General features: G+C 53.3%; 6 protein-coding genes and 1 non-coding gene across 7 annotated transcripts; 5 read left to right on the forward strand and 2 right to left on the reverse strand.

The window, feature by feature from the left end:
• Window positions 1-3,374: 3,374 nt before the first annotated feature.
• Window positions 3,375-3,483, reverse strand: J4E85_001922. The gene has a single exon. It is a non-coding gene; the product is annotated as a tRNA-Lys (tRNA).
• A 1,496-nt stretch (window positions 3,484-4,979) lies between these two features.
• On the forward strand, window positions 4,980-9,089 carry J4E85_001923 (uncharacterized protein; the record flags this gene model as incomplete). The annotated part of the gene is made up of 2 exons (XM_051466206.1): window positions 4,980-8,863; window positions 8,918-9,089. 2 exons carry the CDS (start codon window positions 4,980-4,982, stop codon window positions 9,087-9,089), a joined length of 4,056 nt encoding a protein of 1,351 aa, XP_051330763.1.
• Window positions 9,090-10,248: 1,159 nt separating this feature from the next.
• Window positions 10,249-11,531, forward strand: XYL1_1 (NAD(P)H-dependent D-xylose reductase (XR); the record flags this gene model as incomplete). The annotated part of the gene is made up of 3 exons (XM_051466207.1): window positions 10,249-10,399; window positions 10,655-11,445; window positions 11,502-11,531. The coding sequence occupies 3 exons, from the start codon at window positions 10,249-10,251 to the stop codon at window positions 11,529-11,531; spliced, it is 972 nt and encodes a 323-aa protein (XP_051330764.1).
• Window positions 11,532-13,459: 1,928 nt separating this feature from the next.
• Window positions 13,460-14,272, forward strand: J4E85_001925 (uncharacterized protein; the record flags this gene model as incomplete). Its single annotated transcript, XM_051466208.1, has 3 exons — window positions 13,460-13,491; window positions 13,554-13,828; window positions 13,884-14,272. 3 exons carry the CDS (start codon window positions 13,460-13,462, stop codon window positions 14,270-14,272), a joined length of 696 nt encoding a protein of 231 aa, XP_051330765.1.
• Window positions 14,273-17,298: 3,026 nt separating this feature from the next.
• J4E85_001926 (uncharacterized protein) lies at window positions 17,299-18,768 on the forward strand (the record flags this gene model as incomplete). The annotated part of the gene is made up of 4 exons (XM_051466209.1): window positions 17,299-17,497; window positions 17,605-17,742; window positions 17,795-18,016; window positions 18,086-18,768. The coding sequence occupies 4 exons, from the start codon at window positions 17,299-17,301 to the stop codon at window positions 18,766-18,768; spliced, it is 1,242 nt and encodes a 413-aa protein (XP_051330766.1).
• Window positions 18,769-19,879: 1,111 nt separating this feature from the next.
• SBH1 (Arf guanine nucleotide exchange factor sbh1) lies at window positions 19,880-20,305 on the forward strand (the record flags this gene model as incomplete). Its single annotated transcript, XM_051466210.1, has 3 exons — window positions 19,880-19,982; window positions 20,126-20,221; window positions 20,271-20,305. 3 exons carry the CDS (start codon window positions 19,880-19,882, stop codon window positions 20,303-20,305), a joined length of 234 nt encoding a protein of 77 aa, XP_051330767.1.
• A 1,011-nt stretch (window positions 20,306-21,316) lies between these two features.
• J4E85_001928 (uncharacterized protein) lies at window positions 21,317-21,991 on the reverse strand (the record flags this gene model as incomplete). Its single annotated transcript, XM_051466211.1, has 4 exons — window positions 21,317-21,445; window positions 21,490-21,801; window positions 21,880-21,902; window positions 21,955-21,991. 4 exons carry the CDS (start codon window positions 21,989-21,991, stop codon window positions 21,317-21,319), a joined length of 501 nt encoding a protein of 166 aa, XP_051330768.1.
• Between the last annotated feature and the right edge of the window lie 757 nt (window positions 21,992-22,748).

The following is a 22,748-nucleotide window of genomic DNA, read 5'->3' on the forward strand; positions in this document are numbered from 1 at the left end:
TGCGTTTTTATGATGGTGATAATTGAGGAAAGGTTTCGCGCACCTAAAAATTATATGATCCCAGACTGTATCTACGAGGAAACATCTCGGCCTAGGGCAACTGTACTACTCGGATAGATAACAGTACTAGATCCATGCTAAAACGGCTGGTCAGGTTGTGCAAGGAAGTCGCGTGGGAGGGGCTGAGATTGCAGGCATCTACGACCCCGCACATGTGTCCCAAACTGTCACGCATTTCTCTTATCCCTTTACTGTGCCGCACACCTACATGTACCGCCACGTCACCATCCATCTGTAACGCATTAACTATGCCGTGCATCTACGTTCCTGGTAAAGTTGTGCCCATGATTTTTGAACTCGCATCGACTTCACGGCGAGCCTGGAACACAACAAAAAGATCCTCGAACGTCCTACATCGATACTCCCTTTCAGGACTCAACCCGCGCTCGCGACGACCGTTTCTAGGATGATTTGCGATGTTTGCAAGCGATGTCTGGAGGGAATACACGACCCCACTGTCACGCCGCGCCTTCGAGTCTTACCAGTAGAAGATGACAGCTCTCGGGGCACCCAGTTCAGAGAACGCTGCACCCTGTTCGACATCGAAAATTATGAGTTTGGGCATCACCGTACACAGGATTCATTGATACAGTCTATGGAACAGCAGTGCCTAGTCTGTGCTTACTTCAGATTCTCTGCTGTCTTCAGATACGATGGGCATAAAGTTACATCAGCCGACGATGGATATTTCACGACATTTAAAGTGTCGGTCGACAAAAAAGTGCTAGAAATGGATCTGATAAGCAGCGAAGGGTATTCTAGGATGTCAGCATGTCTTAAGCCCCTCGAAGTTGTGCAGAAACGCAACAAGTTGGCCCTTGAGCTGGACAACAACACCGGTGGCCAGTGCACTCGGAAGCTGATCAACGAATGGGATAAGAATTGTCTCGCGAACCATATGTACTGCGGACAAGCCAGTGACTCTGCTTTCTTGCCTACGAGATTGCTTGAGATCAACGATGTTGGTAACCCCACTACATGTCGCCTGGTTTTACGAGAAGAGGTGCCTTGCGCCTCAAGATACACTGCGCTGTCGTATCGCTGGGGTGTCATGAAGACAAAAGGCGAGACCCGTCTTTTGGAGTCTACATTCGATATGATGCGCACTGGATTGCCACTCAGTTCCCTTCCAAAAACATATGTCGATGCCATTGATGTCACATCATGGCTAGGTATCCGATATATATGGATTGATGCAATCTGTATTATACAGGACCTGTTACACGATTGGCGAGCCGAAGCTTCTACAATGCAAGCTATCTACCGCAACTCCTACCTTACCATTTCAGCTATTGCGGGGACTCACGACAATCCTGGTCTGTTCTACGCACGAGACCCTGTCAGAGTCCAGCCAACTATCGTCAATATCGCATACACATCGTGCGACAATCCCGTGCCTTTTGTACATCGTGATGAAAAAAGGAAGGAGGCAGAGTCTTTCCAGATGGGCAACGTCACGATGGAGCGTGGCTGGTGTCTTCAAGAACGTCTCTTATCACCCCGTGTCTTACACTTTGGGTCACATCAAGTCTTCTGGGAGTGTCGCGAACAACGCGCATCTGACAAAACCCCGGAGTCTTTGGATTTTGCTAAACAGAGTCATGTATTGGAAGGCGGACGAACAAGACTATGGAAACTGTTTATTGGTGACATACAATTTCGCCACGGCAGAGACCCTTATGAGGACCTTCTCAGGGAGTGGTATGATACACTGCGCATATACAGTACCTGCCAACTCACTTATGCGTCTGACAAGCTTGTGGCTATATCTGGTTTGGCCAATGACATGAGATCAGCGTTGAACACTCGCCGACCTGATAAATACCATACATATCTTGCTGGCCTATGGTACGAAGATGTTCGCTTTGGGTTGTGCTGGCGAATGAGAGGATTTGGTAGGAGACCAGCTGTTTATCGGGCTCCTTCTTGGTCTCCAATGTCAGTTGATGGAGCGATAATTTACCCTAATTTGCCAAAGAGGGACAGATTGACATACTATATCAGCGATGCGGATTTCATGGCGATAACGCATTGTCTGAATGATTTAGATACGGGCGAAGTCACTGGCGGACAGCTCGAGCTGAGAGGTCCCTGGGTCACCATCGTCACAACAAGGAAAAAGGGCATTCTGGACAACAATAATTTCCTGGCCCACTTCCAATATCTTGATCCGAGTTCAGCGCTCGAAAAACCTCTCGTTATTGAGACTGATGACTCGGTCTATCACGACACCGAGATCATCTACGATACCCAGGACGACATGGTGAAACAAGCCTTCTGCATGCCTATATGTACATGGCGGCGTGAGCTTCCTACCTGGTTCTTTCGTGGCATCGTTCTGGTGCCAGTAGAAGACGGAGGTCTTAATTACCGCCGCATCGGTTTAGTCAACGGTTTCTTCAAAACTGAAGAGGTAGCGCATACCTTCTTCTCGCAGTTCCCGCGAAGGAGTGTTACAGTCACATGAGGTCTTCAACCAGTACCGTACATTGTCTAGACACTACAAATTTGTAGCATATATGTATTTGTTTAATAGCTGTACAAAAGACTAAGAATTACTGTAAACATATGTTACTATTCTTCGCAAGAATGCCTAAAGGCGTAGAAATTCACGAACACCTCCAAGCTATATTTTAGCACTACGTACAGCTACTGTGATTGCAGCGTATACCTCGACGATAGGTTTTGGTCATGCACACAACGTGTAAAAAGGTAATATCTTCGCACAACAGGTTCTTTGATCTCATCTTAACAGGGTGGCGATGCCGTAGGCTAGTGGTACGCGACAGGATTGGGTGAGGGCCACGACAATGGAAGCTGGGCCGCGCGATGACCTCCGGGCAGAGCAACGAATAGGGGTACCATACTTGAAGCTTGCTGGCGAAGGGATATTGGATGTCGTCTGAATTCGCCTTTCTTGTTAAACGTCTTTGGGGCAAGTCGATGCCTTTGCCTTCTTGGAAGGAGTACATACATGGCGAGAGGAAATTCATCCGCAAGGGTTTCAGCAGCCACCTATGTCTCTATCTTCGACTATGCTTGGGTGTTTAAAAGCTGCTTGGCGCGGCGGGAGCGCGACGGGCGAGTAACGGACTGTACATCTCAGCCCGGGACAGACCAGATAAAAATACAAGAGACGTGACTACATCTTGAAGCAGAGCTGTGACTGTTCTGCTACCTTGATACAGCTTCGTAGGGTGTGGTGGTGGTGCAAAAAGATTGTGTTGGTGGAAATGCCATGCACCAACATCTTCAACATCAAAAAAAGAGCAGAAGCGACCAAATGGATCGAAACAAAAAGACTAGAACGTACAAGCCCGACGTGGGGGTCGAACCCACAACCTTGAGATGTACTGAGTAATCGTGTCTGTTAGACCGTGAAAGACTAAGAGTCTCACGCTCTACCGATTGAGCTAGCCGGGCTAGTAATGTTGTTCGATGGAAAGCTGATTCCAGACAGCTTCCATATACCAAGAGACGCAATCTCTAGCTCGAGAGCATGATTGTACAGCTTTTCAGGATGAAGTTTGCCATGACTGGAAGTATGGTGGGCGGGGCGGGGAGGATGTCCGCGGGACGCTTGGAAAATTTCATTAGTGGAACACCAACCATCTGCATGCTCGGTAAAACACCACCGTAACCTGCTGGCTATTGGCTATAGATTTATTGAGCATATCACCATGGAAAAGGTTGCAAGATAGGTCACTTTTCGAAATACGGCTCGTTGCGACAGTGAGATCACTTAACCGGAATCACTTACTATCTGGTCTTCAAACTGCGATCACTACACGAGATTCCAATGATTAGTAGGTCACACTGCCCTTGGACGATTATGCAACGATTGCCAGGCCACGAATGCACAATGCTATTTTGGGCGTATCGGCTGCGCGTTCGGTGCGAGTTTACGAGCCACAGCCTCACTCTGCCAACAATCCGAATAGACAGTCTCAACCGTTGAAGATAACATCAACCCGTTGGAAGAAGCACAATAATGCACCCGCAGATTGTATGCTCTCAACTTCAAGATGCACAGTTTGATGAGCTCGGCACTTTGATATATGAGCAAAATTCTAGAAGCGTTCTGTCGGTTAGATCTGATCATCTTCGATGAGTTCAACATGCCGCAGCACGAACCGGGCTGGGAGAAATTGTAGTGTGCCCGCCTTACAAGCCGTATCGGTACTTGGCGCAGTCCGGCAAGCCGAATGGTATTCTGGTCCTAGCAGGAGGTTTACAGTGTTGCGCATTGCATGTCAGACATATTGATGGATGGACTTGTACATTCTAGAACAAGTTCCTGGGAAAAGGAATAAAGAACGTTGTTGAGAGTATCAGCATGCAGACTTGGCGCAACGTCAGGGTCTCCACCGAATCTCTCCCCACAACGTGGCGCCGCGTAATGTCGCTGCAAGTAGGGTAGTTTGCAGCATTCGCGCGTGCGTGCAGCGTGGTGCAATTTGAGACATACGGCCAAGGGCATCCGATATCATTCGTCGATATATCGAGACCCCAGGGGCGCGGTTGCAGCAGGTTGTCCAGGATCGGGGTAGGCACTGCCTCAGCACTTGGGTCCGTGCCTCCATCTTTCGACGACGGGCAAGCAGCGAAACCTTGCAAACAAATCCGCGACCATTGCCAGCGCCGGTGAAAGGTTGACGTTCGCTTTTCCACGATATACACGCGATCACGACACATTGCGCGCAACCCGTACAAACTCAACTCCGAAACGCCGGCCAAGCTGTGTGACCTACTATTACCAGGGCGGCTTACGAGGAAGCTCCGCAAGACCTCCGTACTCCGTATACCTCCGCGACGCGCCCACACACTGCAGCGCAGACGACACACTGGCGACCCGTACATGAAGTGGTAGAGAAGCCGCGCTCTTCGGAGACAGACGCCCAGCACAACATTCGGCCGCTATGGCCAGCCGGCCGCCGGGGGGACCGTCTCACAGCGAGAACCTGATCGACTTCGACGACCACCAACCCACATACTACTCGGGCGCACCACCACCCGCAAACGACCATGACCTCCTCCACCGGTACGACATAGACAGCTCCGACGCGGCGCCCCAGGGCCGGCCCTCGGTGTCCTACGATGACTTTGTTGGGGGTGGGAGGGCGACGGCAGGCCTGCCGGGCGGGCCTGGCGCACCAACGGGTACCTCGCCCTATCTGGGGGGAGCAAACAATAACAGGGCTTACTCGCAAACGTCGGACCTGAACAACTACCAACGGTACTCGGACGCCGACATACCACATGACGACGATGCCTCAACACAGGGCTACTATGCTGCAGGAGGGGCGTATGATCAGGCTTCACCAGGTATACAGCGCGGGGCATCCAAGAAGGCGCACAACAGGAATAGTATCCTGAGTCTCGGAGGTGGCCTGACGGGGAGAGTCAAGAACATGTTCGGGCAGGGGAACGAGTACTCTGAGATGGACCTTCCATTGACTGAGAACGCAGCACACCAACGGCAGCCCAGCGCGACCGCGAGCGCACGCGACGATGGCCAGTCGTCAAAGACAAAGAAGGGGCTGGGCACGTTCAAGTTTGGCTTCGGTCGGGGTGCGCCAGACCCATCCACACTGGGGCCCCGAATCATCCACCTGAACAACCCGCCCGCGAACGCCGCGAACAAATACGTCGACAACCACATCTCCACCTCCAAATACAACGTCGTCACCTTCCTCCCGAAATTCCTCTACGAGCAGTTCTCCAAATACGCCAACCTCTTCTTCTTGTTCACTGCCATCCTACAACAGATCCCTGGTATCTCACCCACTTCGCGATTCACTACAATTGTTCCGCTCGGCATAGTCCTATTGGTCTCCGCGGTCAAGGAATACATTGAGGACTACCGGCGAAAACAGTCCGATTCGGACCTCAACAACTCGAAGGCGCAAGTTCTCAAAGGCTCCTCATTTGTGGATACAAAATGGGTCAACGTGGCAGTAGGCGACATTGTGCGCGTGGAATCCGAATCACCTTTTCCAACTGATCTGGTCCTACTCGCTTCTTCCGAGCCGGAGGGTCTGTGCTACATCGAAACGGCCAACTTGGACGGAGAGACGAACCTCAAGATCAAGCAAGCAATTCCGGAAACAGCTGACTATGTCAGTCCTGCTGAGCTAGCGCGACTGGGAGGCCGCATCCGATCGGAACAGCCGAACAGCAGTCTATACACGTATGAAGCAACCTTGACTATCGCAGCAGGCGGCGGAGAGAAGGAACTACCACTTCAACCCGATCAGCTGTTGTTACGTGGAGCTACATTACGAAACACCCCTTGGATACACGGCGTTGTTGTCTTCACTGGACACGAAACCAAGCTGATGAGGAATGCGACCGCTACACCTATCAAAACTACTGCAGTGGAGAGAATGGTCAACAAGCAGATTCTCATGCTTGTCGTCATTCTCATAATCCTAAGTATTATCAGCTCAATAGGCGACGTCATCATCCAATCCACGCAAAGAGACAGTCTTGAGTATCTCAGGCTTGAGACTTTCAACGGCGCCAAGCAGTTCTTCCGAGACCTTCTGACATATTGGGTGTTATACTCCAACCTGGTACCCATCTCACTTTTCGTGACAATCGAGATCGTCAAGTACTATACTGGCAGTCTGATCGATTCCGACCTGGACATTTACTACGAACCAACGGATACACCTGCGAAATGTCGAACTTCGTCATTGGTTGAGGAACTGGGTCAGATTGAATACATCTTTTCAGATAAGACGGGTACTCTGACCTGCAATGTGATGGAGTTCAAGCAGTCCACAATTGCTGGTATCCAGTATGCCGATGAGGTTCCAGAGGACAGACGTGCTACGATCGAGGACGGCGTTGAGGTTGGTATTCACGACTTCAAGCAGCTCGAGCAAAATCGCAAGACGCACCACAACAAGTATATCATTGACCAGTTCCTCACTCTACTTTCAACTTGTCACACAGTCATTCCCGAGCGGAAGGGTGAAAAGGCCGCTATCAAGTACCAAGCTGCGTCTCCTGATGAGGGTGCTTTGGTAGAAGGTGCGGTAACTCTTGGTTACAAGTTCATTGCACGAAAGCCGCGCGCCGTTATCATCGAAGTCGATGGTCGCGAGCTGGAATACGAGCTCTTGGCCGTTTGCGAATTCAACTCCACCAGGAAGAGGATGTCGACTATCTTCCGCACTCCCGAAGGCAAGATCGTGTGTTATACCAAGGGTGCTGATACTGTCATTCTGGAGAGACTTAGCAAGGACAACCCCCATGTGGAAACGACATTGACGCATCTTGAGGAATACGCTTCCGAGGGACTGCGCACGCTGTGTCTTGCTATGCGAGAAATACCGGAGAACGAGTTCCAGGAATGGTGGACCATCTTTAACACTGCGCAAACCACAGTCAGCGGAAACCGTGCCGAAGAGCTAGACAAGGCCGCTGAGCTTATCGAGCGTGACATGACTCTACTTGGCGCGACTGCTATTGAAGACAAGCTACAGGAGGGCGTGCCAGACACTATCGCTACTCTGCAATCAGCCGGTATCAAGGTCTGGGTTCTCACTGGAGATCGTCAAGAAACCGCTATCAACATTGGCATGAGCTGCAAGCTGATTAGTGAAGACATGAGTCTCCTCATCATCAACGAGGAAAACAAGGAAGACACACGAGACAACATTCGCAAGAAGTACCAAGCAGTCACTAGCCAGAGCCAAGGCGGTGCCGAAATGGACGTCCTCGCTCTAGTCATCGACGGCAAGTCGCTCACTTACGCTCTTGAACGCGACCTTGAGAAGGAGTTCTTGGATCTCGCTGTCAGGTGCAAGGCTGTCATCTGTTGCCGTGTCTCCCCTCTCCAGAAGGCCCTTGTTGTCAAGCTTGTCAAACGCCATCTCAAGGCTATACTCTTAGCCATCGGCGACGGTGCGAACGATGTCTCCATGATCCAAGCTGCTCACGTTGGTGTTGGTATCAGCGGTATGGAGGGATTACAGGCAGCTCGCAGCGCGGATATCGCGATTGGCCAGTTCCGCTACCTGCGTAAGCTTCTTCTTGTCCATGGCGCGTGGAGCTACCAGCGTGTTAGCAAGGTCATCCTGTACTCCTTCTACAAGAACATTGCCATGTTCATGACGCAGTTTTGGTACGCTTTCCAGAACGGTTTCTCCGGCCAGATTATCTACGAATCATGGACACTGACGATGTACAACGTGTTCTTCACGGCCGCACCGCCTTTCGTTCTGGGTATTTTCGATCAGTTCGTAAGCGCAAGGCTTTTGGACAGGTATCCGCAACTCTACCGACTCAGTCAGTCTGGCGTGTTCTTTCGGATGCACTCTTTCTGGTCATGGGTCGGAAACGGGTTCTACCACTCGCTAATCCTCTACTTCGGCGCTCAAGCATTCATTCTGTGGGACTGGCCGCAATGGGATGGCCGAAACGCAGGTCATTGGGTCTGGGGAACTGCCTCCTACACAGCCAACCTTGCGACTGTTCTTCTCAAAGCCTCTCTCATTACCAACATCTGGACGAAGTACACTGTAATCGCCATCCCAGGCTCTATGCTGCTCTGGTTCATCCTGATGCCCATCTACGCCGTTGTAGCTCCCAAGGTTAATATCTCCACCGAGTACGTTGGTGTCATCGAGCGCTTATTCCCCGACCCGCGGTTCTGGGCAATGGTCTTGGTGTTGCCGCCACTCTGTCTTATCCGAGACTTCGCATGGAAGTACGCCAAGAGGATGTACTTCCCGCAAAGCTACCATCACGTCCAGGAGATTCAGAAGTACAACATCCAGGATTATCGGCCACGGTATGTTACTCTATCCTTACCCTTGCTAGGAACAGCTGACTGACTCTCTAATAGCATGGAGCAATTCCAAAAAGCAATCCGAAAAGTCCGACAAGTGCAGCGCATGCGCAAACAACGTGGTTATGCGTTCTCTCAAACAGACGAATCGCAGGCTAGGGTGCTGCAAGCCTATGACACCACACAGCAACGAGGTCGGTTCGGAGAGATGGCGAGTTCGCGGAAGTAAGCCGGGATCTGGGGATGATCGCGGGAATGAACTTCACTCATCGGTGTTTGCTTGGCGCATGGGAATGGACGGAATGATATTCTTGTACGACTGCGCTCCCAGTGGGCATGATGTCTTTGATATCGGTACTGCATAGTGTTATTGATGTTAGCGTCAATCAACGAAGCTTTTGCTCGTAGTTTCTAATGACTTATTCTCTATTCAGTCTGATTTCTGTCGCTGACGTACTGTAATGCCGCTTCACCCACGGCTATTGCAACAGTCTCAGCGTCATGTCGCATGTCCGAAGAGCCTCAAACGTTTCATCGCCCCACCACGGCATGCGAACAGCACAAAAAGAAATCCCACGCCGGCTCATCGCTTATCCAATGCCATGGACGAACGGTAAATCACGACCATGGCGCGTACTAATTATCCGGTGCCTCGAGCTGTCGAGACTAGTAGCTACTTTACCCGTCGACCGCGTGGTGGCAGGCCAAATTGTGGGTAGGGAGGGGCACATGGTACCCCACTATCGTCACTGTGGTGATCGTGATTGCAGCTGCGCTCTTTTGCCAGCGTCACGGCGGTCGCATGCAGTTTCAGGACGCAGAAGTTTCTGATTGAGCATTGTTGAGACGAGCCGCTATTTACCCATGTATTGAGAATTGCCGGACAGGAGGAAGGAAGGAAGTGACATTGCAGCAGTATTTTGCAGGCTCCGCCAAACACCAAGGCCGACCAACACGCTCAGCATCCGCCACAAGCATGCGGCGCAACAAGGATAAATAGGCAGGCGGAACCATAACCCATCAGGGTAAAGGCGCAGACACGGCCATGGCAGCCCAGTCGTCCGGTTGAAGACGCAGGGTCATATGGTGATGCTAGCCTCTGACACGGCGTATATAGACGGCAGGCTGTTGTACCTGGCGCCAAAATCTGTTATTCCGTCTGCAAAATACACGTATATACTACCCCCAGGGACATGATTGCTGGGCGCTTCAATTGCCGTGCTAGCAGTATTAATACGCTGCGTGCCGCCTGTTCTTCTGCCGTTGCTACTACTTGCAGACCTCTTGCTTCTTCCTCTTTTACTCGTTCAACAAGACCTTGCTTTGGACGTTCACCTCCTACATTAGTACAAAAGAATAGCTTTGCGCATCGCAACTTCTTCGCTACCATGGCTGTCAACACTCCCTACGTTACGCTCAACGATGGCAACAAGATGCCCCAGGTTGGCTTTGGACTGTGGAAGGTCGACAATGCTACCTGCGCCGACACTGTTTACAACGCCATCAAGGCTGGATACAGGTTGTTCGACGGTGCCTGCGGTACGTTCATCCCCTCTCCTCATCCCCAGAGCCGCAGTTGGCGGAGGTCTGGGGAAGCGGTCTGCATTACTACGAAACGCTCCATCGGCCCGTAAACCGTAAAGAGCAGAGATGTATCGGCAATCGCAGACGGGGTTTTCCCTCCGATTTACCGGTGGCTTCTGCATCCTCTGCAAGGTTACATTGCCTCGGAATGCTAGCGCCCTGCCTCGGAACAGCGCCGCGCATGACCACAGCTGACAATCCAATCTACAGACTACGGCAACGAAGTCGAGTGCGGCCAGGGTGTAGCCCGCGCCATCAAGGACGGCCTCGTAAAGCGCGAAGACCTCTTCATCGTCAGCAAGCTGTGGCAAACATTCCACGAGCGCGAGCAAGTGGAGCCCATCTGCAAGAAGCAACTGGCCGACTGGGGCGTCGACTACTTCGACCTGTACATCATCCACTTCCCCGTCGCGCTCAAGTACGTCGACCCCAAGGTGCGCTACCCACCGGGCTGGTTCGTCGACGGCGAGAGCAAGATCGAGCACAGCAATGCCAGCCTACAAAGCACATGGGAAGCCTTTGAGGAGCTCAAGAACAAGGGCCTGGCCAAGAGCATCGGTGTGAGCAACTACTCGGGCGCCCTCCTCCTCGACATGTTCACCTACTGCAAGACCAAGCCCGCCACCCTGCAGATCGAGCACCACCCCTACTACGTCCAGCCCTACCTCATCGAGCTCGCCAAGCAGCACGACATCAAGGTCACCGCATACTCTTCCTTCGGCCCCCAGAGCTTCATCGAGTGCGACATGAAGATCGCGGCTGACACACCCCTCCTCTTTGACCACCCCGTCATCAAGAAGATTGCTGATGCGCATGGCAAGACTCCCGCGCAGGTCCTCCTCCGCTGGTCGACACAGCGTGGTCTTAGCGTTATCCCCAAGTCCAACTCGGCGAACCGTCTGCAGCAGAACTTGGATGTTACCAGCTTTGATCTCAAGGACAGCGAGATTGCGGAGATTTCGGGTCTGGACAAGAACTTGAAGTTCAACGCTCCTACCAACGTAAGTTTAGATGTATATCTTTGCGGTATAGGATGAGTGCTAATGTTGTGTTGCAGTACGGTATCCCTTGCTACGTCTTCGCATAGATGGATGGTGTATGGAGGAGTGGTGGATGAACGAGGATGACGATATGAATAAATAGATAAACGGCCCGGCGCGTTGCACTGCACCGATAGCCAGATAGCAACGCCAGATGGCGAAAATGAATATATACTGTCAAAACACTCGTCCACAGTCCAAACCACACTGTTGATTATCGTGACGGAGGGACGATGAACGAAAACCGAGTCGGGACCCTTGACCAAAGCTCTGAACGAGTGGTCTCAGTCCCTTCCAACACGCACGTCAATGCACCGTCACACCCCCTCCCTCCTCGCCGGCTTTCAGGCAAATCCAAAGCACACCTAACCACGCCGGACTATCCGATAGCACACCAATACCGCACGCCAGTTTTGTTGTCATAGCTGTCACACTCGCTCTAGCCCCTACTGCATCATCGCGCCAAGCACATCATGCACCTAACGCGTCCGCTCCACGGTACAAGCCACGTCTAGAACCCGTTCTGTTGTACCAGCCCTGCAGGCGCGTGGAATCGTGATGGCTTTTGCTGTGCTGGTTGTGCATGGGACAGGGTGTCGTTAGTTTTCAATTCGTGTAGTCAAGATCTTCTGTCTGAGCGACCAGGGTGAGAGATGGGATGGAGGTGATTGGTCACGGAATAAGGAAGCGTCGGCATCCGGGTCTTTTCTGTCGAGAATGAGACTCGGGAGATGTGTGATGGGCATGCGAGAATGCGCATCCAACAATCCCATCATGAAAACTCCATCACCCATGGAAATGCACTACGTCTTCAGTTGCGGGGCATCGCATACCTAGGCAAAAGACACCTGCCGACAGCCGTACAAGCGCGGCATATACAAGAAAGACATAGATAACGTTTGGACTTGGAGGCACGGGATGACGCGCTTGCGATTCTAGGTCTTCGAGGTTCTTGTTTCCGCTAAGCTCCGGAAGGTGCTCCACTGGGACAACCGCTTGCCGCATGATCCGCATTGGCATTGGCACATACACCACACATGGCAAGCGCTGGGGGGACTAGGGCTAGACTTGTTTGTGTGATGCGTGTTGTTGATGGCGCATTTTGAACTTCAGAGGTGAATTGCGCGCGTCGGTGTGAAGTAGAAGGTTGCGTGAAAGCTACTCAGCTTGCGCATCAGTTTCACGAAGTAATTAAAACGCGCGTGCGCATTATAGCGATCATGGCGACCCAAAAGATCCTCAACCCGTGACATCACCAACGCACGCGCATCAGTCCGAGTCGTCCGACGCACATCGCAGAGGCACCTCATCCTGCATCCTGCATCCGCGGATCCCGGAGCTAGTCCGAAAAAAAAAGCTCCTACCCTATGTACTAGGTCACGACAAAGTTAAATCTTTTGCATCGGAACACCGAAACGCAGGACCGATTAACAATCCAGAGGGCTCTTTCTATCGGCCAACTCAGGCAAAACCGACATCAAGCTTCCGAAGTCGTTGGCTATTTACATTACTTGAACTACTGCACGCGACCACCACGTTTTCTCCTCTTGACTTTGACTACTCTTCCGGCAACCGGCTTGCGATTATTGCGATTACGATTGTACTACTTACTAGCTACCTGCTAGCTAGTTACCCGCGAAAGAGACTACGATATACATACAAGAAAGCTTCGTGCCGGATCCTTCGCTTTTGCTTCTGCTCCTTCCTGATCCTGAATTCCGACGCGCCGGTACTGATCTGCTGTTTGATACCCACCCCCGGAGTCTGTCTGACGTATTTGATTTGAATCTGCTTTTTATACGGAGGTTTAACGCGCATCACGCCGGAACGAAAGGAAACGCAACGCAGCGCAGCGCATTGTTACTTGGAGTCTTGAGCCAGGCGCATCCGCATCCACATCCACATCCACATCCACATCCACATCGTCATACCTGAATCCCATCCTCATTTCCCTGGCCTGGACCGAACGGGAAACATGGCACTATCGGTCGAGCAAAAGCAGATGAGGTATGTCCGCGAACGCGCGAAGCTTGCGCCATGCAGCAAATACTGACCTTGCACTCTCACAGATTCCTAGCCGTCGTGCTCCCCTCCCTCACACTCTGCACCCACACGCTCCTCGCCCTCTCCTTCCTGCTCCCGGGCTCAGATCCCAACCGCGCCGTCTTCTCCATCACATACAATGCCATCGCCGGCAGCGCAAGCATATTAGGCCTCGTGGGCGCTATACGGGTAAGCAAGCAAGCCACCTTCTTCATCCCCGCGATTCGTGCGACTGGCGGGCCTTGGATGGGTCCGGGTTCGCGCGGAGGAAGCAACATCCAAGACATATCCGAGTCAATTAGTAAGACGAGGCGAAAATGTGCTAACGCCCTGTTTCTAGTTGTTACCGCGCCTAGTGTCAGCTTACACCATCGTCCACGCCATCACCCTCTCCTTCGTCACCATCGCGCTCGTAAACCTGATTCTACCCTTCGACTTCCGGTTACTCAATCCGGTTATTCCGAGCTATGCCGTTGATGGGTCGTTGTTGTGTCGCGATATCGATGCGGGGTTTGGCTGGGATGACGAGTGGTTGGAGAAGTGCTCGATGACTTTTATTGTTGTCAAGTTTGCGATTGCGGGGCTGGGTTTGAGCTTGATGGGCGCGCAGTGGTGGGCGCTGTGCAGTGTGAGGGCGTGGGGGCAGGAGTTGGGTGGTGAGGATAGGAGTGGTGAGGAGGACGTGGAAAAGGCTGGCCTTGTGCGAAGGGACGATTTTATGTTTGATGAAAAGACGGGGTTCTAAATGACTTATGAATTAAAGAGTATAAACAAAACTGGCGCAAATCGCGAGACCAGCTCGCACATGAAGTGTAGCTTCCAAGACTGGTTGGATTGCGATTGGAGTTCAACGTCAAACCTGCTCCTCCATCTTCGGGGCTTACTCAGACAGGACGGGAAAGTTGATGACTGACACCGTGTCGATCGCATCCTTGTGAGTCTCCCGAACCCAAAGTCGACCTGCTCCCTGCTCCCCTGGTCTGGGAGTCTCTCTCCAGAAAACGAACGTTGCGTCCCTTTTAGGTTGTGTGAAAAATCGGATATACGTCGTTACTTCCCCAGTCAGACAGGTTTGACATTCGCAATTGCACTTGTCCCAAGCAGTCTTTCCACAGTGTAGGCATATCTTGATCCTTTGACTGACCCATTGATTTCTTGCCGGAAGTATGGTATTACCCCCGGTTTCGATAGGCATCGCAAACCTTGCAACATGGCAGAAGCAGACGTTTGGTGGTAGTTCGATAACGTCGTGCGGTGTGTTGACTCCCGCCATGGGCAGACAGGCTGGACTGAGCGATGACTTAAAACTACCGATCGGGCATGTAACCCTGCACAGAATACAGTATCGATGGGTGGGTATCGAAGACGGTGGAGCTAGATGACGTTGAATGGCGCGCTGTACACATCGTGGGCGTGGAGTTTGCCATCGTCGCTGATGAAGCCATATTATGCTGTTGAGTCGTCGTTGTGTGAGCCCGACGGCGACTATCGCATCATGCGGAAGAATGTCCGCGATGTCGAGGATAAGCTCAGTCGGGAGGTTGATGAGCGGTGCTGTAGGCGCGGGCATGGCTTCCTGTACGTTCGACAGAGGTGGCTGTTGATACTTCGTGGGTCTTCGTGATCTGAGAATTGGAAACAGTCGTAGGAGGAGGTCGATGCAGTACGCTCGCGCACAAGGCGAGGCCCATTTGCTGAGCCATATCGGTGGAGTCATTCACACTGTATAGCCACCGTTGTGACATTTCACGTCCGACTGTAAAGGCGAACAGCGCCCGTCCATCGAAGGGTGAATTCGCTGCTAATAAAGGATCCATGAATTCGCCTCCTTTCCAAGGGCGGTGTCTCATATTCATGCGTGAGGTGGGCGTTGCGCTTCATCATGTGTGACGGGCTTATCGGGCGTATATGTTGCAAGGGAGGATGAGTGGTCATGTCGGAGGTGTGGCTGATGGCTTGAGTGATGCCTAGACTCATGATCGGTGGCAGGCGCGTGATGTCAGGAAGCAAAAGGGGAAAGAGCGTTGGATGTTGATGACTCGAAAAGTGTGATGACGATGGAATGGAATGGACAGGGTGACTGAGCGGATAGGCGAAAAGAGAATACATTCCTCAGGATGACGTGTGCAAGGCTTACTTTTGGAGGCTATAGCGCAACGGCGGAGTGTAGGCGAAGTTGGCGAACTACAGAAGCTGGGGTATGCGGGAGCGCAGGCCTAGCCGAATGGGTCAAACCCTTGTCTGTGTTGGTCTGCTCACGCACGTGCCATTTTGTTATTGCGCATACAGTGAGGTGTTTTCGAGCATCGGCCGGCTTTGTATAAAGACCTGTGTATCTGGAGACTCGGCAGCGCATTCCGACCCCCCACATCGTGGATGGATACTGACGTCGCATATCAGCATGCGAAGCTCGGCGTGCATGGCGTTGCTATCTTGACTTTGTTAAACCTCATCTGGAAACAAGGCCGGCACCGACGCTGGCCATCTTGGTCTTCTCTGAGCCAAACGGACTCAGGCGACAACCACACCGATGGTAGGAGTATCGTCTCTCTGGTGGATGTGCATGTGCTCTGATGGAGAAGCAAGCCACAAGTCGATATTTTCACGAATGTCTGTCTTTGGTGGGTGCTTATTGGAGGCAGCCCACATTGCTCGTCCGATTGCCCCGCATCACAGCCCAAGCGCTTCTACATGGTGCGTGATGGTGGAGGGCAGTGATCATGCTGGCAGCACGGCGTGGCATGCGTCGGCCTGGCAGCCATGGATTGCTGCACTCGCGGGCGCACTGGCGGGGCACTGCGAACGCGAGGTTCGCAGATGACGGCCACGACGCAGCTGTCGATGTCTATGGGAGGACGCAGACCCTGAGTCGGTGTATGTCAGGGCCGTGACAAAGCCAGAGCGGTAGGGTCCACGTGTAAAGGAGACGCGCGGGGCTTTGTTGCGAATAGCCGACGACAGATAGGGTGGTGAGAGCCCGAACGACGGTTGCAGGTTCGCTAAACGCGCCCGCTGCTCGCACTGCATATCCCGCAGTCCTCGACGACGACATGCAGCTGCCCCTCTCGGACGTCATCCGCCAGCTCTTCCACTTCGCCGACCGCTGAAGAGCCGTAGAGTTGGGCTTCCAGGACAATGGCAGCCACCAACGCGAGGCTGCGGCGTCCGTCATACGAAGTACGCGGTTGGACCAGGACGGGATGGAAGGCATGTCGAACTAATTGCATGCAGCTGGTGAGGCCCGTGTCGTCGAAGCGGAGATGAATTAAGTGGATAGGTCGTTGCTCGGCCTGCTTAGCGCGAGGAATCCAGCATCCCCTTTCGCCATGTCCTCACATTCCCGCGATATCTCCCGAAGTCCCTCCCTGACCCCTACCCGCTCTCAGTTGTGCTTTTCCTGGTGCCTCACTTGCTGCCTGCCCGGTGAACAGCTGTCGCTCCTTTTTCGCGGTGAAGGTGAGTTCACGGTTCACTTTCTTCGGTACGCGGCACGACCCTGTCTGTCCAAAACATCTCCGCTCTCCACCAAAATTTTCCGCTGCCCGCCTCGACCTCATTTCCCGCCCCCATATCGTCAACACGGGCTGCCGCCGACCGCCGAACCTCTTGTTGCCGAACCTCAGTCGCCAATTGCTGCGTGCCATTGCTGGACCAGAACAACCGTACTGACCAGTGTACTCAGAATATCTAGACTAGTCCCGCCCACGAGCCCTTTGGCGTTGCGCAACTACCCCGACTCCCACGAAGCCACCGGACTGCCTCTTGCCCGCCATGTCCTACTACAACGACGCGTCGTGGAACACACCCGCTCCCGGCCGCCAGCAGTCATGGGAGCAGCCCCAACCGCCCTCACGCTCAGGTACCGGCCACATGGGATTCAACGGCGCAGGTGCAGCGATTCACATGGATGTAGGCACAAGCTCCACGGTCAACAGCGAGGTCGCCAATGCCTTTGCCTCGCAGTTTGAGGGTACGTAGTTCCGGCGGTGGGGTCTGTCAGAGCCAATGCGACCCGACATGGCAGTGACAGGCCCCGTCGCAACCATAGGCGAGGCGAGTGCTGACCAGTCACCACAGAGGTCGACCGCGCCATTGAGAACCTCAGCAAGAGCGGCAAGCCCCTCGGCCCCGGCTTCCCCCCCACTCCCATGGGCGCCAACCGCCGCGAGTCCATGCCCATGATGGGAGGCGCTCCCCGCCCATACCCCGACTTCGGTACACACTTCTGCCCACGCATGCCCCTCCACACCACTGACATGTGACACAGAGCAGCAGCGCATGGGCGGCCCCCAGCGCCACCACTCGGTCAGCGAGTACGACGGCTCCCGCTCCCACTCGGCGACCAATGTCCAGGGCTTCTACCAGAACCAGCGCGGCTATGCGCCCCGACCCAACGACGCAGACCAGATGGCACAGGCGAAGCGACGGATGGCGGCTCAGCGTGAGCGTGAGCTGCGCAACTATCATCAGGAGCAGCAATACCACAGAAGTAAGGACTCGGAATCTGGGCAACAATAGGCAGGACAGTTGGTTGACTAGGGTAATACAGACGTTTCAGGCTCAGGCTCCAAGTCGGACCGCTCCATGAGCCCCAATGCCATGAATGAAGATGAGCGCCGCGAACTCATCGCCCGCCAGCACCGTGCTTTGTATGGCGAGACCTCCACCCTGTACAACAGCAACCCCACCTCGAGCCAGGATGTCCGCGTTCAGACTTCTGCTGCCGGCCGTGGCCCCTCTCCGCTCGCCTTTGACCCCTTCGGCATGCAGGCCCAGTCCGGCGAGGGCTCCGTCCAGATGCCTCCCCGCGACAAGGACGTTACTGGTGGTGCTCAGGATGCTCGTGCCAACAGCACCTCTTCGCCGTCCGGTACTCAGAACCCCGCGTTCAACCTCTTCGATGCGCAGCAGGCGAACCGCACTTCCAACTCGTCGCCCGGAGGCTCTCCCCCCGTGCCCGGTCAGAAGGCCAACGGCTCTGGCGTCGCCCCCATCGGCACTCGTCCCCAGAACCAGAACCTGCAGCAGCCAGGTGGTACCGCCCTGGGCAAGCGCGCAAACTCACCGCTGCCGTCGCCTCTCGGCTACAACTCGTACAACGCGAGCGAGCAGAACAACATGACGACATCTGCTTCTATGAACCCTTCTTCTACTGTCACTGACAAGGGCGTTGGTATTTGGAACAACGGACCCTGGAGCAACACCCCCACCCAGGGAGTCCAGGCGTCTGTTTGGGGTTAGAAAACGGAGTTTTGATTAGGGAGATAGGATGCACCTCCGGAGTTACTGCATTTCAGGTGTCTCGGGCATACTGTGTCGGTCTTTCAGATACAACCATGGGTGGAGCCGGTCAATTGGTGGTCGGCGAATATTTCCTGTGGGTTTGGCGGCGCACTTGCAGCATGCTCGCCTACGTTCCATATCTCTGGGTCTGCTGAAGATAATATACCTCTTACGGGCGGTTACATGGGTGTTTGCTAGGCAAGGTTAAGGGTCGGCATCGGTTTACGGGGCTTGCGGGAGTTTGCTTAAGGATGACTTGCTATTACCGGTTGCTAGCTTTCGGATCTGGTCGAGGGCATCTACATCATCGAAAGTGGGCTAGGTCCTACGCTGATGATATTGGGACGCTATCTGGCCTGGTATATCAAATGGTCTAATGGGAAAAGTGGCTTGGGACGAACCATCCTTTTGGTGAACATGCTTTGCGCGATGTCTCCAGTGAATCTTTTCACACTACCGCTGTGTTTATGTACCTGCCCGTTCGGGATAATCGCTGCCGTGGTGAAGGAGCTAACACGTGACCCTTGCTAGCGGCGTTCTAAGCGAAGCAATCGAGGTCAGGGTTAGCGCGGCGCGGCAACCCCAGCTCCAGAATCGTGGCCTTTGAGAGCCGCCGAGCGACTATCACCAGCTGCTTCCACAACATCTTCCATCACAACCACTCCGTCCATCTTGCACCGGTCACCGTCAAAAACACACATCATGGTCAGTAACAACTTTCTTGGCGCTAGAGGAGGCCATTGGACGCACGAGGACACCTGGCTGTCGTTCCGTAGCATGCGACAGGAGAGCAAGAGCATGAGGACATGTCACAGAGACTATTGGACTGGTGTCGCGTGCTGTCACTTCTCGAGCTGTCTGCTGTCCGTTCAGGCGTCATGGTTTCTCGATTCATCCAAGAAGCCCCGCGACAATACCCTCACGCACAAGCCAAACCTCAGAACACCAAGATCATTGCTAACATGGCCGATAGTCTGCTGCACGCGCTACCTCCCCCGCCACGGGCTCTACCGGCTCAACAACCGCCCGTCCTGCTTCACCAAAGCCCCCAGGTGGCCCCGCGACCGTTATGCGCAGGAAAGCTGCGGCTGACCGCGCCGAGAAGACCGCGAACCTGCGACCAAGCAGCACAAGGGCGGCAGGTGCTGGCGGCAGCTCAAGCACTATGCTGAGTAAGTGCACTCCGAGCTGGGTAGAGAACGAGAAGAGGAGGATGCGTAGTAGAATGAGCTGCGCAACTATGCCAGCAGCGGATTTGGCATGCTGCGGTTGGCAGAGACACAGTTGTGGGACATTGGCTAACATGCATTTCCAGGGCTATACACCGATGAGTCCCCCGGTCTGAAGGTCGACCCTGTCGTGGTCATGACCCTGTCCGTTGTCTTCATCTTCAGCGTTGTCGCTCTTCACGGTACGTACACCGGAAAATCCTGGTTCAGTATCAATCTAACAGCTCTCAGTCATCGCCAAGGTCATGCGCCGATTCTCCGCATAAACACATCTTCCCAGACGCACCCTTTACAATATTCGACCGATTCCCCTACGTTGAGGTTAGCCCTTGACTGCGGCGACAACAACATTTCTCACAACCTCTATTTGCGATTACCCGTGTTCATTTCCTTATCATCTATTCCCGATCGTTGGGCACAAGCATAGAAAGCATGGGACGAACCGTAAAAGCATTGTATCAGGATATCATCTTGACCGTTGACTTGGCAGGACGATGGAAAGCTCGTATGGCCAGGGACTGCTAGTTTTGCTTGCTGTATTATAGGTCCCCATTGGAATCAGGAGTTTTGACAATGTGTTCTCATTGAAGTCTGTTGAATCAATTCACTGTGATCGAACCGGCAATAGCTGAAGTCAGGGGATCGATAGGGAGACCGTTAATGCAGCTGAGATGCGCGTCTGTGTTCTTCTTTCTCACCATCACAGCGCATACAGGCAATCTTCAACACTCCAAGAATTTCGGACATGTTGCTTTTTAAGATTCTTCAATCCACAAGGCTTTCTATGTCATAATGTCGTATCTGTATGATTCCGCCTCTCTGATCCGAATTCTCCATCCAACTAACGCAAACTACAAAGGGGTATTCTAAACTCATTTTGAAGCCAAACAGCCGCCCAAACAATGCAGCACAGAGCCTACACAAGACGGCTCGCGCGATCAACCTCGATCTTGAACTCTTTCTTTTTCCCAATAACCAGCCGGGTCCCAGACTTGGAACCACTCCCCCCAGACTCCGCAGCCTTATCTATCTCCTCCCTCGTGATGCTCAAACTCCTCTCGCCAACCCATACCTCCGCTTCATGCCCACGATACATATGCGTAGGACGAAAATGCTCATCCGCCGTCATGAATCCATGAGTATGCGGTGGCGGCGACGCTCTCGTCGGACTACTAGATTGTATCGATTCCAGAGCATGGGAGCCATCTTGATCTCCCAAGGACTGCTTGCTCGCCCGCCGGCTGGGTAAAGTGTCCATGAGATACGATTCCGAGATGTTATCCGCGGACCGCCTGTGATGGCCATGATGGTGATGGTGACCCATCATCTGTCTCCTCGATGGCGGTAACATCCCACTCGAATGCGTCGTCAACGCACTTTCCATCCTCGACCTTCCCCCACTCCCACTACCACTATGCCCCTCTCCATACTGCTTATACGTACTACTCACGTACTCCTTATCGAACGGCTTCAAGAACGGACCCATACCCGTTATCGTGCTTGACATAATCGCATACCCCATCTGCCATTGCGTAGCGATTACGTAGTCGAAAGTGAAGTTTGACCCGCTAAGTCGTAGGTCCAGGTAGTAGAGTCGGATTCCGGCGATTGCGATCACCGGAAGGCGGGCGGAGAAAGCGAGGATTACGAGGAGTTTGGCGAGAAGGCGCATTTGGAGGGAGTAGATTAGGTGGACTGCGGCGAGGAACATTAGGAGTTCGGTTAGGATGTCGAAGGTGCCTATGCTGAGCCATTTTGGCCACTGCGGTGGTGCGTTAGTATGTGGATGTATTTCATCAAGGAAGAGAATGCGCCTAGTCGCCTAGGATAGTCGACTTACCCTGTTCGTACAGTTGCCCGCGTCTATATATGTTTGCGCAGGATTGCATGGTATAGCAATCAGGATGACGGATACCAGTGCCCATAGACAGGACAGTGCTACGAGTGACCATGACGCGATGCGATGAGATCCGCCTGGCGATAGCCGTAGGTACAGAGAAAGTACCGATAGCTTCGAGGCGAGTATAACGAAGATATAAATGATCTGCGACGCGAAACCTTCCTGTTGGTTGTTAGACGCGGTTTCCCCAGATGTTCGGCGGTTCACTCGGTCGCGGCTGCCCTGCGGGCCTGCGCGAACGCCAGAAGGAAGCAAGGAGCCGACACCCACGCGCGGATCCAGAGGGTCGCTGAATCGCCAAAACCTAAACACTACGTACATTACCAAGTTGCTGGAGTTGCGACAACGGTACTCCGACTTGTGAAGCTCCTAGGCCCAGGTTGACGAGATGGAATATGATTCCTGATTGTACCGTGTCGAGCAATGTCGCTATTGCGAGCCACCAATCTGCACACACGCTATCAGCACAATGTCTCAACTCTGAGTACAGACCGACTCTAGGGCACTTACCATCAGATCGCCACTCCCTCGATTGCAGGCGCAACCATACCCGGATCAGAAAACATGACCAGACAAAGGCCAAGACAGCTGCACCAGTCACGACAATGAGCCCGCGCTTGTCATCCGCAGATATAACATACGGCGGAGGAATCACCTCTCCAGCCATCGAGCATCAAGGGAAAAATTGAAGAACAAAGGTACAACAGAGTGGTGGCCATAAGATGACAGGCAGACAGATTCCACGGCAGTTGTCAGAGGGCGACCCTTTGGGTTCTGTACCGCTGCTCCTGCGTCTGACATGTACCTAT

Source organism: Alternaria conjuncta (assembly GCF_024043145.1).
Source record: "Alternaria conjuncta strain BMP 0040 chromosome Unknown scaffold_2, whole genome shotgun sequence".
Taxonomy (NCBI): domain Eukaryota; kingdom Fungi; phylum Ascomycota; class Dothideomycetes; order Pleosporales; family Pleosporaceae; genus Alternaria; species Alternaria conjuncta.